This window comes from Panthera pardus, unplaced genomic scaffold (assembly GCF_024362965.1).
Source record: "Panthera pardus isolate Hobbes unplaced genomic scaffold, ASM2436296v1 HiC_scaffold_17, whole genome shotgun sequence".
NCBI lineage: Eukaryota > Metazoa > Chordata > Mammalia > Carnivora > Felidae > Panthera > Panthera pardus.
Genome location: NW_026526732.1, coordinates 37,291,381 through 37,308,054, shown reverse-complemented (window position 1 = coordinate 37,308,054; position 16,674 = coordinate 37,291,381). Strand labels below are relative to the sequence as shown.

The following is a 16,674-nucleotide window of genomic DNA, read 5'->3' as shown; positions in this document are numbered from 1 at the left end:
CACTTAACTGCTGAGCCACCCAGGTGCCCCTGTAATATTTGACGATTTTTAGAAATCACAGATATCATTGTCTGTTTAGACAGATTCACACATCCATACCCAGATGTGTTCATACTCAAGAAAGGCTGTCCAGTAAACATTCTGTGTAACTCCTCAAGGTTGCTGCAACTAAAAAGTACCAACAGGGGCGCCTGGGTGGCGCAGTCGGTTAAGCGTCCGACTTCAGCCAGGTCACGATCTCGCGCGGTCCGTGAGTTCGAGCCCCGCATCAGGCTCTGGGCTGATGGCTCGGAGCCTGGAGCCTGTTTCCGATTCTGTGTCTCCCTCTCTCTCTGCCCCTCCCCCATTCATGCTCTGTCTCTCTCTGTCCCAAAAATAAATAAAAAACGTTGAAAAAAAAAAATAAAAAAAATAAAAAAAATAAAAAAAAATAAATAAAAAGTACCAACAGAGTTTGCAGGGCTCCCAAATGCATTTGATTAAGGGTGACCCAGGTGTAATGGAGAAGATTTTCCCTCTCATCTACCACCTCCCTAACCCCCAGCACAGCAGAAAGACAAATCTGCCAGTGTTACATCTGCCGTAAGTATTTTTACTCCTAGGTATTTTTAATCACCTCCTACTACCACCCCTTTGCCTAAAAATGCCCTGAAGATAAGGGAAAGGCTTATAGACAATCACTGACCACATGTTCCCTTTTCTACCTCAACATGGTCTTCTGGTACAGAGGAAGATTGTTCACTTCGCTCAGAAAATAAAAACCAAAACCATGGGTTATCAAAAAGCATTTATCCCTTTAAAACCTTTTTCTATTTCAGTTGGCCTTTTTATTTCAAAGATCACCTTATTTGATTCTTAAATATTCAAATGAATGTTCGTTTTCAGGGAGATTGAGTAAAACAGAGTTCATTCCTTCAGGAATTGTCACAGTTCCTTTAATTTTTAGCTCATTTGTTTAAGTCTTTCCTAGGACTTTCTCTCCCCATTAATTGCATTACACATACCATTTGCTGCCCTTGCCACACCCTCTTAAATTGGAAGTTTCATCATACTACCCAACGGCCCTTTATTTGGGCGGAATTCCTCTACAAGCAAAATTTAATAGATCACAACAAAAGCCATGGTCATTCAAAATCAAGAGGAAAATCAGACTTCTGAGACTGTGTAGTACCACTTCAAAAGCTCCAAGACTGGGCCAAGACGTGCCAGGATCATATTTCATTACTTTAAAAGAAGACTATATTCCCAACTCCACCAAATAAAGCATCATTCATGCCTGCTACAGAAGATAATTTAAGGAAGAAAAGGTTATTTTGCCATCTTTCAACTTTTCACAATCATCCAAGTCCCTTCCTCTCTTCCTCCATTTCCCCTTTCCCACCCTCTCCCTCACTACTGCTTATTCTCCACTCTCAGAAACTTTTTGTGAGGCCACTGATTCCCAGTTTGGGCCTGGGTCCACATTCCCCACCTCAGTGAAACTTCAGAGCCTTCAAATCCCTGAAACTGTTCTAGAATTTAAATTCCTTCTCAATATAGAAGACAGTAGGATACCTCTCCGTTGCAACCTGGACTTCTAACTTCTCTTCTTGAAGCAGCCTTAGGGATACATTAGTTATTTGTCATTGGTTTGGCCCCAAAGATGATCTTCTAGAGCATAATAAGTCAAATTATTTCCCTGCGACCATGATGTAGCTTTCTGGAGCGGGATGTTGTCACTTGAAGCCCATATTGGAACACATGTGGCTTACTGGCTGAGGACTCCATAATAATAAATAGCACTTGGGGTGCCTGGGTGGATCAGTCCGTTAAGTGTCCGACTTCAGCTCAGGTCATGATCTCACAGTTTGTGAGTTCGAGCCCTGCATCGGGCTCTGTGCTGACAGATCAGCCTGGAGCCTGCTTTGGATTCTGTGTCTCCCTCTCTCTCTGCCCCTCCTCCACTGGCACTGTGTGTGTGTCTCTCTCAAAAATAAATAAACATTAAAAAAATAAATAAGAATAAGAATAAATAGCACTCATTAAGACAAGTTGTTTGAAATACTGGGTAATCATGGCATGCTTGCATATGTAAGAATAACATCAAAGCATCTCTCTCTGTATCTGTCCTTCCGCCAAATAAAATGATAGGCATGAAATCAAGAAAAGAGAGTATTATTTATCTTTCATTTAAGTTTTTCAACAAATATTTATTGAGTATCTACTACATACAGGCTTTTGACAAAAAAAAAAAAAAAAAAAAAGCAAACCTACCCCACTCTGGGGCAATGGTACCAGTGCTTTACCTGTGTACCTGGTATGCGGCCCTCATACACCTCAAGGTTCTCTGTGTACAAACTTGTGCAAATGAATCAGAAAACTACTGCTAGAAGCCCCAGTATTATCTACCCACCAACAAAATAACCTGTTCTGAGAATTGTGTTTCTTTTGAAATATTTTTATAGGGAATCAAAATTAAAGTTGAGTTTCTACAAAGAAAAGTTCATCATTTTTGCGATTATTACTACGTTCTTCTTAATATTACAAAAAGTAGAAGTATCATTCAGTATCACCTTGACTTATTACAAAAGCACCTAGAAATATAGATAAAAATTCAGCAGATAGTATATTGTTATACACTTAGGACCCAATCAAAACAATGGAAGGAAATGAACCAGTTGGCAGCAAAGAAATAGGACATAGGGATAATATCAATGTTGGGAGAGAAAGTCCACATATAGAAGATTCAGTTTCCAAAGAATGAAAGTAATTCTTTAATTGCTTCTGCATTAATCAAATGCTTATTAGAGGACCATATTCTTTTTTCTCACAACATGTTGAGTTTGTGAAGAAAAAAGAGGATGCAAATGTTAATTTGGCATATGGAAAATATGTTTGGTAAGAAAAAGTTAAAAGTCATATAGCCTAGCAGAGTGTTAATTTTAAAGGTTCAAGCAGCTGGGGCGCCTGGGTAGCTCAGTCGGTTAGGTGTCCGAAGTGCTGACAGCTCAGAGCCTGGAGCTTGCTTCAGATTCTGTTGTCTCTCTCTCTCTCTCTCTCTCTCTGCCCCTCCCTGGCTTGCACTCTGTCTCTCCCTCTCTCTTAAAAATATACATTTAAATAAATAAATAAATAAATAAATAAATAAATAAAGGTTCAAGCATCTGAAGAACCCTTATAATAAGATGAATCTCCTTTTAGACATGTTAAAAATTAAATGCGAAAACAAGCTTTCTGTCTCTGAATTGATATTTTAGGGACACTTGGGTGGCTCCGTTGGTTAAAAGTGTCTGGCTTTGGCTCAGGTCATGATCTCTTGGACTGTGAGTTTGAGCCCCACAGCCAGCTCTGTGCTGACAGCTCAGAGCCTGGATTCTGCTTCGGATTCTCTGTCTCCATTGCTTTCTGCCCTTCCCCTGCTTGCTTGCTCTCTCCCTCTCTCTCAATCTCTCTCAAAAATGAATAAACATTTCAAAAAATTGAATTGATATTTTAAATCCACCTAAAAAATAGAACTTTTCCATTTATGGTGGAAAGGAACCGACAAATAAATATGTACATATATAGTTATATTTATACACAAACATAGACACACATTTGCTGTACGTGTGCCCACCTCCCCAGCTCTCCTCTCCCACCCTAACACCCATCAATGCAGTGATAAAAGGAGTACAGTGAAAGCTGTAAAATGAGATGTCATAAAATCTTACTAATCTTGTTTAATTATAGGGTCCATATTTCTAGGTTAGTGAACATTCAATTGCTAAAATATTTTAGAGAAATTAAATCAGTTGCATTCCACTCAAGTATATGTAACCACTATTGATGAAGTAATTACAAAGAGCTATCTTGCTGGTTATAGAAATTCATGTGGAAACTATTTCCAATTAAGAACAGATATTTGCACGAACAGAGTAGGATAAAAAGTACTTAAGACAGTTTGCATTATCTGCCATAAGTGAAATATGCCGCTTATGATCTTATTTGCCTCATGAATGAAATTTATTTCTTATAAATTTTAATATAATACAGGCTAAGTGAGATTTTTCTGTTTTCCATACTAGTTAAGAAATCCATAGTTTGAGGGGTACCTGGGTGGCTCAGTTGGTTACGTATCTGACTCTTGACCTCAGTTCAGGTCTTGATCTCTGGATCATGGGTTCAAGCCCCATGTTGGGCTCCATATGTGGAGCCTACTTTTAAAAAATCAATAGTTTGAGATAGCATCTGTAATTAAACTTTTTTTTCTAATACTGAAGCAAGGTGAAAACATTTGAGAATGAGATGCATTAAAAAAGTGAGCTTTACATAGGTAATCAATAAATAGCTGAAAATATTAAATTATAGCTATAGAGGTGTATCATATCTGTACTAAAAACATCATTGAGTAACACGTGCTAAATAGGAGATTTGGTAGTTGTTTTTCCCTCTGTGATGTAATTCCAGATCAGAGTTTCATTTTTTCCCCAATAGAACAACAAAAAAGAAAAGAAAGAATGGGCTGTGGTACAATGAGAATTAGACATCAGAATCAACTAGTGCATAAAATGATGAAAGAGATTAGAATAGTCTCAATGTTTCTTATATAATCAATCACTGCAAATGTGTCAGCAAGTATGAGGCATCCCCTTCTGTCAATACAACCAAGTAGACAATCTGGGTTAGGCAGGAAGTACAGCATAGGCAAACATGGCTATCAACACTTCTTTCACTGTCTCAGAAGAACAAAATTTGGAGACAAGTTCTTGGAACAAATGGAAATTTATCCAAATGAAAATCAAATGATAAATGCCAAGAGAATATTCTTTCCTTGGAATTCTTTCAGTTCTTCAGCTTAACCAGCTGGAATGAATTTTCAAGTAGCATTTTGTTCAGCCTTTTGAAATGAAGGACTTTTCTGTTAATTGGAAAGCTATATTTCATCAAAGATGAAGACAGTGCTCTTGGCTTAGTGATTCTCTTTTTAAAAAAATAATAAGAGAGAGAGAGAGAGAGAGAGAGGGAGGCATTTGGTAGATATTTACCCTCAACAAATTCCAGAACATGTATTTCAAGTGTGAAAGACTGAGCTGTGAGCCTATATACATACCTAACTAAAGAAAACTGGGGAAAATTCAAATACCAGTGTTATTCTAAGCTCTGCATGAAAACTCGGTATTATACTGTGCTCCCTCCTGAGAGGAATATGTAAGGACAGAAAAAAAAATCAAATGTTATTAACTCTCAGAATCAAATATTGATACAACTGACGTTTTTGGTTTTCTAAGGTAAATGAATTGCATAAGGCAACAAATTTAAGGATTCTTTATTCTGTTACTTTAACATGTGTTTTGAGGACAGGAATAGCATGATTGTCAACTCAGAAAGATTTAGAGCAAGAAAATAAAATTAACCCGGAAAAAAATATTTAAGACTCAGATTTTCAACACAACCTACACTTTAGACAGTACTTGCAACTTAATTGTTGATTAATGATATGTTAAATACACATTTAAAATTTAAATTGACACAGAATTAAGCAAACTGATTTATCACAAAGCATGTGAAAAGTTCTTCAAAGGAGTTAATTATACTGTAATACTAAAGAAATAATGTTTCCAGCCTTCTTAAGGGAATCCCTCGATAAGCAGTCTGAATGACAATTATGTATTCTGTTTTATAATAATTTTATAAGAAAGCCTATTTATGATGCTATTTATATACTTTAAGTCTGGCAATATGCGTATTATAGGAATGATCAAAGAGGTTATTTTACTGTTTTTTAAAAATATTTGAATTGCTGCAATAGATTTTTTAAAGAATGATGTGAAAGAAATATTTGACATAAAAATTCCTTAGACTCAGACATATTTTGTACCTTGACATATAAGCTGATGGTCTATAGCAGCAGGCAGCATAAGCCTCAGATGGGCAATGAGGAGAGAATTGTAAAAAAAATAAACTCATCAACTTTTTTGAAATAGTCATTAATATTTGAGAAGACTGGTCTAAACTGAAAATTTCAGAAAGGACATTTAGCAGTGCAACTAGGCAGGCTTCAGTCATTTTTTAAATAGTGGAGCCAGCCATACCATTATCTAAATTTCTAAAGAAAGCAATATACACATTAATCCCCCTATTATAAGTTTATAAACAGTATATAAAACCACCAAAATATTATATGCAGAGTGATTTTTTTTTCCTTAAGAGACCAGTTAATATTCATTCCACAAACTGGCCATGAATTTTACAGTAAAAGTAGTGAACTAAATTTGACTGAATTTAATAGGTGAAATTTACCAGCACACCCTTTGACAATAAGTGAAAATCAGAATAAGTTTACATGCTTATCCAATAGATACAATTTCATAAGATCCAAGATCTAGTTCAAAACATATTATACAAACATGCTTAGATCAAGAAATTTTCAACATATGAATTAATGTGCGTGATTTAGTTTCCAAGAGTTTTATAATCTAACCGAATGTGGTGGGTAGAATCTCAAAGAGATTTTGCATTGAAAGAAAACAACAAACAAACAAAAAAGAACATTGCAAACACTAATTACAAATGAATTTTAATCAAAAGGTAGTTGATTCAAGAGAAATAAGCTTATATAAAAGAATACTAAACTTAAAGTAGTTATGTAAGTGAAATAGTTATAGAAATTGTAATGCCCTACTATGTTTTTTTTAATATTATAAAATTAAAATATAAGATACCTTTTACTTTCATGATGAGTAGGTTGTAAATATTGCAAATAGTAAAAAAAAATCTTTGGGTGCTTTCTCCTTTGCACTTTTAACTATTCTTTTAACACTGATGATTTACAACCGGAAGACATTTTAGTATGCATAGTATGCAATATCCAGTATCTTTAACAGTTTGTTTTGGACTCTAGCTAATGTCCCTCTTGAGTGCAAAGAGTCCAGGCTAAGGTTCTGGTCAGCAGAAGGAATGAGATGGAATGGAGTTACCTTGGGTGAAAGGGCCGTGGAAATTTCTGTCAGCACATAGAGCTAAAATTCAAAATTTCAGATCCTGAATCTTCAGTGAGTGATGAAATTACTTAAACAACAGAGGGAAAAACTGTCAAGGCAAACTGAAAATAATCAATTCCTAAGGAAAGTATTCGATTTCACAAAAGAAAGTTTATTGTACTAAAGCAGATCATGAAAATAAAGGTTCTAAAAAATTGTGATTTTAGATATTTATGATGTTTGCTATAAATAAAATGATTTATATTAGGACTGCATTCATGCCTTACTGGGATTTTTAAACTTAAATCATTAGAGTTTCTCTTTCTCCCTTTTGATATTGAGTGTAACAAAATATAAAAATCTCTGATAATTTTATTAGGATTTCAGAAATGTAGCAGTGGTAGTTTAGAGGTAAAATAAAGTTTCTAAATAAGATATAAATGGCATAATATGTAAATAATTTCCAAAACCCACAGTACTACATCTTACATTTTTGTGACTGGGAAGGTGATGGAAATACTGAAAAATAAGTAAACTGTAGCAGTAAGAAAGAAGGAAGAGAGGCAAGAATGTGGTGACTGGATGGTGCTGACATAAAACATCTCTTTCAAAATGCTGTTAGGATCTGATGAGCAACTTGCTGCTCAGAATTCAAATTACAAGAGGTTAAGAAAGTATACTCTAAACCATAATTTCTATCAAACTCTCTGTTGTGTTTAGTCCACACCCTTTCCTTTTTTTTTTTACTCAGTAGCTTAAATATGAACTAAAACAAGGATGCCGTGCCACAGTGTGCTCTGTTAAGATGTGATGGGGGGCAGAAGAGCACTGTGGTTAAGAGCCTCATTGTCCTCAGTGTTAGATGGAGGTTATAGTAGAGTTTTTAGACCCAACACTCTCACTTAGAAGTGTGCCTGGTATGTGTAAGTGTCCATTAAACTTTAATTATCATTACTCTTACTATTTTTAGAAATAGACAGCCCTGTCATTTTCACCATGGTTACTGCAACAGGCTAGTAATTGGGAGTTACTGAGCAAAGAGGGTAGAAATACAAATAACCTAGCCTAAGAAAAGGTGAGGGAGTGAGGAAGGTCCCTCTGAAGGGGTGACATGTGGGCAGAGAATTAAACACAAAGTCTGAGTTAGAGCAAGGGATGTAGAAAGTGCATTCTAGTAAATGTATCAAATACATGGGGTCAGTAAACATAGTGGGTTCTGGTGAGTAAAGTGCAGGAGTGAGTAGGAACCGAAGTATGAGGCCATTAAGAAACTTAGGTTTATCCCTTTCACCTCCTAAAATTTATACTCAGTGTGTTACAGTCAGAGCAATCTTGTTTCTGAATTCCCAAAAAGAATGCAACACAAACAGATTGCATCTCGTATATTAGTCCTTTTCGAATGGTGGGAAAATGCTATTTCAGTCTTAATATGTTTTAATGATCAGAGCTATCTTTGCAAAAATGGTTCAAGGTAATTTCCCAAATTAACAGCATTTGGTAGAGTCTGTAATGCTATGCTAAATTATTTTTCTGTGAATAATTAATCAGAAGCATCTTGGAAGTTAAGTAGAAATGCAATGAAATTAATTCAGGTATTAAACTAGAGAGTAAATAATTCAGGTAGCTTTAAACTTCAGTTTGGATAATTTAAGTGCCTATTTTCAAAAAGCTATCCATTCCTTTATATTTTCACTATATTTGTTATAAACTCCTAGGTTAAAATAATAGCAAGGAAATGAGTATTCCAATTTATTTTTTAAAAAACAAAAGATAAAAGGTTTGAATGTATTTCTCAAGTTAATTCTACTTGGTAATAGTACAGCTGAGAAGGTCTGACTTTCAACCTGTTCTTTACCACTGGGTCAGGCTGTCCTGTGTTGGTATAGCTCACAATTCAAAAGCCTTTAAATATGTATCTACCTACTAGATCATAATTGCCGAAGAAGTAATACTATAGCAATTTCCCCTCCTCTTCAAAATTCCCCCAGTGATATATTAACTAAAAAGAAAAATATTTGGAATTTCCATCCTCTATGCATAAAAGTAAGGTCAATTCTAGATTTATAAATCATCAGGTTAACCCCATTTTCACATCATTTGTGCTTTTTTAAGGTATAAAACCATGCATTTCCAATTGAACTTCATTCCACACCCAATAATGAGAAAAGACCTAGAAATAATAAACTTTATATTTTAATGGGATATTTACTTAATTGGTTTTAGTTATAATAATTGATATTTAATCCTCAGTCTAGGGTGTGGGATACATTTTTAGCTTTTTGAGAAAATTTTTAACAGCTTGCCTTGGAAGTGAAGCTCCATAAAGCTCAATGGCTCCCCTTAGTGATGTCTTGCAAGAAATTCACCAAGAAGCCACCTTCATAAAGACCTCTGCACAGACATTTCTAAACATTCAGAAAATTGTGAATTAATATTCACAATTTGACTAATTCTCAACAAATAACTCCCATCTGTGATTCTGGGGAGACCAACTTTTTTATTTATAACCCTATTACATTTTAAAAGGTAATTGAGCATTTTCCAGTTTTCATTTTTCACTTGGAACTTAAATATGTAATACAAAATTTAGGAAAAATAATTCAGGCCCATTTCCTTTTCATTCTTTTTTACATGTTTATTCTTTTTAGCTCATATTTCTATTTGAACAAGTTTTTAAAAGACAGTCTGCAACTAATTTTCATTTTGTATCTACGTGTCTATTCCAGATACACCTAACCAGAAAACGTGCCTTAAAAATTAGTAGCTATAGTATGTGAAAAAAACATACTTTATATATAAGAAATTAAATGAGAAACCATGAGATGTGAAATAAATTCTAAGAGTATACATTTAGGCAGATTGGATCTCCTCTTGGTCTACAGCTATGGTTCTTTTTTTTTTTTTCAAATTTTTAAAATTTGTTTTTATTTATTTTTGAGAGTGAGAGAGACAGACCATGAGCAGGGGAAGGGCAGAGAGAGAGGGAGACACAAAATATGAAGTAAGCTCCGGGCTCTGAGCTGTCAGCACAGAGCTGGACACAGGGCTCAAACTCACGAACTGCGAGATCATGACCTGGGCCGAAGTCGGACATTTAACCAACTGAGCCACCCAGGTGCCCCTACAGCTATAGTTCTTAATTATGGCTGCACATCAGAATAAACTAGGAGTGAACTTATTATTCACTATAGGTTCCTGGGCCCATCATAAGAGCTACTGAATCATAAACTCCAGGGGTGGGGCCTAGGAATATGTATTTTTCAAAGTCACCTATACTTGGAAACCTGGTCTGCAGAAGGCCCTAGGAGGTGCTTAGATAAATGACTATATTATTTCTGTATTAATAAGAAATAATTTCACTATCACAAAAACATCAATCATGTATTCAATTACATGGTAGTGGTTTGCAATGAAATACTAAATAACACGTGGCTCGAATGGTCTGCAGAGAGATTTTAGGCACTCTTAAAAGTTAAGGCTCAAAAATAAATACCTTTCACTGCCTATACTCCCTCTATGGATTCTAATTACTTTCAAAAGTGTCCCTGAAATAAAAAAAATAATGTCACATGTCAGAGTATCCCATTGGCCTTTTGTAAACTAGTCACAGAAATATCCAAACTCTGCCTTGCTCTCAGATTCTGATTCTTGCCCTTTTCCAGTTTTCAGTATCACTGATCCTCAGGACTAACTCCCAACATGGCAGTTGAGTCCAGTATATCGTTCCAGCTTCTCTGAGTAATGTCCTATATATAGACTCTGATCAAACCAAGGAAGTCTACTTTTTTCAGCTCCCCAGATTCATCATGTCCTTGCATGCCTTCATTGACAATATTGTTCACTGCCTGACATGCCCTTTTTCCCTCCGTGGCCTGGCAAATGCTCATTCATTCTTTAAGGCTCAGCTGAAACATCACCCTGTCTGGGGAGTTTTCTTTCGATCTCCGTTGGCAGAGTTCAGTGCTTTCCTTGCTGTGCTCCCAGTAGGATCTTGTTCATGCTTCTCTCTATTTTAGCATTAGCTTGTAACTATAATTATTATGCCTGTCTCCATATCTCATTAGTGTCCCCAGGTTTTAGTGCACATTTTGGCATGGAGTAGAGGCTTAATTCATGTTTGTGTAATGAGTTAATAACATTAGCTTTTATTTCACCCATGATTAATGTGTGCCCAGCACTATGCTAAGTTCATTGTAAGTATCTCATGTAATCTTTACAACATTTAGTAGGTAGTAATGATTATCCGTATGTTAAATATCAGAGAGCTAATCCTGAGAGATACCAACAAATTGTCAAAAGCCACACAACTCGTTGGTGACAGACCTAGAATTTGAACACTGTGTTTTTCTGACTTTAAAAACACCATTGTTAAACAAATGTTTGCACCATAGTGCTTCTCTGCAAAGGCTCAGAATGTGCTCGATTGCTAATAGCAATTTCTCTTGGACAGTGTCTATCTAACACTGCCCTCATACCTGGAACATCGAGGGATGATGAACATTCTTTTAATCATGAGAGCCCTCTACAACCCAATTCCATTGCCTGTGTGCATGTGTATACATGCCTAAGCAGTGAATGACAAAACACAAACATATACGTAAGATTGTGATAACTGGAATGCCTAGTTTGCAAAATTATCCAAAAAGAAAAAAAGTATAAAAACAACTATTGATCCCATCAATAAAAAGTCAGCAGAATAGAAAAGAAGTCCCCTTTAATGAAAACCTTACAAAATTTCCCCAATTGCACGTGATTTTTAATGGACTACAGCCACTCTTCTGCATTTCTATTTTATTTCTTGGACAAGAAGAAAATATATTATTTATGCAAAAGGGTAGTTAGTGTTTCCAACCACTAACACATGGCGCGTAAAAAATAATAATCCCATTCTTCTATTGTGCAATCACCCTTTGTTGGGCAACAACAATGTACAATGTGCTAGTTTCCTGTTGCTTTACTAGAGCCTCCCCTTACACTCACCGCCCAGACGAAATAGTTATTCCTTGGATAATAAAACTATAATACTGAGTTTCAAGCTACTTCCAAAAATGTGTCTGCCTGTCTTAAGAAATAATCATATCAGTTTGCTAATAAGCAGAAATACACTGTAAGTTGAGTATGTTGTCACATGTGGCTAAAAAACATACAAATCAATCTGTAACCAAGAAAGAAACAATATATTTCTTATGTATCCAGAACATTATGGTTAAGATCACAGCTGTAAGATGTTGGACCATCATCAAGAGAACAATGTCAAACACTGAACTTTTGGATAATTTCCATAAAAATTTTGTTTGGGGTCAGTAGTTTTTATGGAATTCTGGAATGATTTTCACTGACCATTTTTTTAGAGTTGAACTTGAACACCTCCAAAATGCTCCTCAAATGGAAATATTATGTAATCTAACCTTTGCAGCCATGTCCTTCTGAAAACCAAGCACATATCATGAAAACCAGCATTTCTTTCTTTCAGTTTGTACAGTTTCATGAAAATTACATTAGGCTACATATTTAGGAAGGTAAATTTACTCTTCAGTTTTCTCTGTTTTGTTACCAAGTTCCTGTCAGCACTTCAAAGGTGTTAATAATTAAAGCCAGAATGAGAAAAAAACAAAACCAAACCTGGATTCCTTCCACCAAAATTTTATCAATCCAGCGATATTCTTTTAAGTGAAAAGAACAATGGAATTGGTGAATCAGTGTAGAACTAGCTCAGCTCTAGCCATAATATTCAACTCTTAACATTTTTTGTTCATATCCAAAACAATTTGACTGCCTTACAGTGGTCTGAATTCTCATTTTTGTTAACTGTCTTTAAAGTTTAGAATTTGGAGGTGCACTATGTCGAGCCCAATGAAGCAAGTTTTCATAAAGCAGTTGGAAGGTTTTACAAATATAATCTCAGACAAAGCTAGTTGTGGCCTAAAATCATTAATCCAAGGAGGCTGTGTTGGCTAAGGATATATATGCAGTATTAATAATATTGCTCCCTAGGATTCTGTAACCAGAGCTCAAGGAAAAGAAAGCCAAACCACTGAATTCAATATCTGCAGCCTATTTCAGGACATGAAAATATTTTGGTTCTCTCATGCAAATAAAGTCTCCAAAATACTTTTATCCAAAATGATCCTTTGTAGACAGATACTAATTGCAAATGTTACACGTCTCAGTCTGTGGGGATATACATTATCAGGATTTGTCCCACATCAAGGAATTAGTAGGTTCTTAATTTTCATTTCCTATGATTTTGATTTAATTCAGTACTTTCTCATTGGGATATATGTAGCAATGGATGTTACTAACCCCATTCCCCGGAAATTATTTTGCACTTTAGAATATATATGTATGTATGTGTGTGTATCCATATATATAATGTTTACATGATTATAAAATATTTAGTTAATTTGCTGTCCAGAAATAAATAAAAACACTCTATCCAATTTGGTGCAAGTCTCATGCACTTTGCTCAGATTACTCTCTTCCCCTAAAACTCTCAGCAAGTTTCCAATACCAACAGAATGAAACAGTTTTCCACCCTGGCTCCAGTCTACCTTGCAGTATGTCTTCCCACATCAAAACCTTAATATCATGTTGGTTCCACTTTTTAAAATGCTCCATACTGTGAATATGAACTAAATCTATAGTTCAGACCCAGTTCAAGGTCAGAGACCTCCATTGAATCCAGTGTATATCCAATAAATATTTGCTCATTTGATTGATAGAGACACAGTGTTCCTGCCCTTGTAGCTTATACCATAGGGTTATTGACAAGTTATAGTTGCCACCACCCCTGCATGTAATTGCAAAGGAAATTAATTTCAACATGTAAACATTTGTGTTGAATTAAGGTACAGTTATCCTGGTTATTTGCGTATTTGTTATGCAAACCAGTTTTCTTTTAGTAGATGGCATGCAGTTATATCAGCAGACTGCAAATATGTAACTACTACTTGGAAAAATTTAAATACAAAATAGTGCCTTAAATGGGAGCCCGATAGCAAAATACACATTAAAATTTTCTTATATGGCAGGAATGTATTCAAAATTTTATATGAAATATTCAAAACTATAATGTATATTACCAACTGTAGAACCCTCTAAGACTGTTCAGAATTATCATATATCCATTGCTTCCTTATATTTTGTACTTCATGTTTACATTTCTTAAAATATAATACAGACTTAATCGAAAATAGTTGAGTAATTTAAATAGTAATTTGGGGTCGCCTGGCAGGCTCAGTCAGTTGAGCGTCTGACTTTGGCTCAAGTCATGATCTCGCGGTTTGTGAGTGCAGGGCCTGTGTCAGGCTCTGTGCTGACAGCTCAGAGCCTGGAGCTTGCATCGGATTCTGTGTCTCCCTCTCCCTCTGTCCCTCCTCCCCTCACACTCCATCTCTCTCTCTCTCTCTCTCTCTCTCTCTCTCTCTCTCTCAAAAATAAATAATAAAAGCAAAAAAAAATTAAATAGTAGATATTTAGTATCTGTGAGTACAATATGCAACAGAGAAGTTTAACTCATTTTTTAAAACTTAGAATAACCAAAGAGAGCATAGTTGAGTATATTTTCTAAAGGTGTATTCTTTTATTTTAGGAAAGAAAGAAAGGGAGAGGAAAAGAAAAAAACTTAATAAAGAAGAAAGTAAGGATGCAATACCTGATAACAAAGGTCTGGAACCCAGCAGAGAAACTCCAGAACAACGAGAAAACAAAGACAAACAGCAGCAGAAGAAGCGAAAGGTCCAAGACAAACAACAGAAATCGGTATCAGTCAGCACTGTACATTAGAGGGTCCCATGAGATTGTTGTAAACTCATGATGCTGCTATCTCAACCAGATGCCCAGGACAGGTGCTGTAGCCATTAGGACCACAAATGGACAACGTGTCAGTTACTGCTCAATCTAAACAACATTCCAAATAGTTGCTATAGTCTTCATACAAGCATAGTTAACAACAAAGAGCCAAAAGTTCAAAGAAGGGATGTTTTCAAATGGTTATCTTACATGCTTCTGTGCATTCCTGAGAGACAAAAAATCTTGTACATAACTATCAATAGGCTATAAGATGTAACAGCGTAATGATGACATCTGGAGAAGCACCATCTTTTCCCTATAAAAGTAATTGTTCAAGCTATTGCTTTAAGAAGCGAAAGATAGTTCTGCAAATTCAAAGATGCAGTATCCCTTCAAAGTAATATAAGAGATCAGGGAAGAGAAACAGCCTTGTTTTGTCCAGGAGATCTAGAGAGTGCTCAGATACTAGGGCCTGGCATTTGGAATCATAGAATTTCTCAGCACAGAAACAACCGTGTTAAGATTGGTTCTATTGCCCTCACCCTGTCCTTCTGCAAGAAACATGAGAGTGTACACCAGAGTTAAGAATACCATATGGGATTGGAGAAAGGCAAAATGTGGAAGAAACCATAGCATTGGAGATGATTTCTGTGCTTTACAAGACTGTGAAGTGTTGTGATTACTGGGAACAGGTCTCCAATCTATGTCAGCACTGTGTGGTTCAGCCTCTGCTACCCCTCGGGTTATATAAGTCTGTAAACATGTACCTATAACTTCCACAAACAAAATCATACCTATTAGAAGAAAATTCTGATTTCATAGAAAACAAAAGCTAGAGCAAGGAGAATAGAACATGTTTGCAAAGTCATGTGTTTTCTGAGGGAAAAACAATGTTATTACCTGCTTAATGGTCCACCTGGAACTAAAAGGGATACTACTTTCTAACAAGGTGTATCTAGTAGGGGGGAAAGCCACCACAATAAATATATTTGTTGATAGTTTTTAAAGTTTTGTTCATTTTGTTTTATTGTTTGTTTTTATTGGAAAGCTGTTACTCTTACAAACTCGTGAATTAGGAAAGACGATTCTGTATCCTATGTAATTTGAACATACTACATTTCTCAATGTTTGTTTTTTGAATCCACCTTTATGTAAGTACATAGAGATTTACTTATAGGATATTAGGAAATATTTATTCAACTTCTCTCTTACTCAACAAAATTCTACTATAGATGCATAGGCCTCCCAAAATTATTTCACTGCTCCCCATTCATTGTTTAGAAATTAGCATCTTTCCTTGTATGTCAGTTCCTCCTGCATCTTGAACATTTGGCCTTTTCTTCTCCATATTTTCTCAGTCTGTGGATCTCTTTTGGGGATTGAAGTCACCCTAGCTGAAGGCCTCACCAGTGTTTCACAGAGGACACAGCCAGCCCAGGGCAAGAGGAGGCATCTCTGAGCAAGCAGTACAGGAGCTCATGGCCCACCTTAACCTTCTGTTGTAATGGAAGGATGCATGGTTGCTCTGCCCACTACACTGCCTAGTCCTCTAAAGATCATGCTTCCTGAAGAATTGGCAATGAATCTGGCTTCTGGCTGCCTATCTCTGGTCACCCCTTTTCCACCAACTGTACTGTTCATGTGGACTGCTTGCCTTAATTCGTTTTTCATTTCTTTTTTTGTCTTCCAAGATATAAAATTTTTGAATGATGCATTTCTGTTTCTTATTCTGGTGTTTTCTTTTCTAGTCTGCATGAGATAAGTGTTTCAACCAACTAGATCGATTCCCAATGAACAAAATCAATTTTATTTTCAACTACAACTTATATCACCAAGGAGAAATAAAAATGTTCCCACAAAACCATATTAAATGGAAGTATATTCCCATGTTCTAGAACTTTTGGATGGTTTCAGACACCATCTTTGTCCTGTGTTATCTGGTCAA

The 16,674-nt window shown here is 35.8% G+C and overlaps 1 protein-coding gene across 2 annotated transcripts in view; it reads left to right on the top strand.

Moving 5' to 3' along the window:
* Positions 1–16,443, top strand: part of RSPO3 (R-spondin 3) — an 86,869-nt gene extending 70,426 nt beyond the window's left edge. The window contains exons 5-6 of one of the 2 annotated variants that reach the window (XM_019418275.2): positions 14,530–14,699; positions 16,088–16,443. In XM_019418275.2, coding sequence (XP_019273820.2) covers positions 14,530–14,699; positions 16,088–16,123 — 206 coding nt within the window. In that variant the 3' untranslated portion in view covers positions 16,124–16,443. Of the gene's footprint in view, positions 1–14,529; positions 15,737–16,087 lie in introns of those variants that run through there. The other variant, XM_019418277.2, reaches the window with a different exon arrangement.
* Positions 16,444–16,674: the final 231 nt, after the last annotated feature.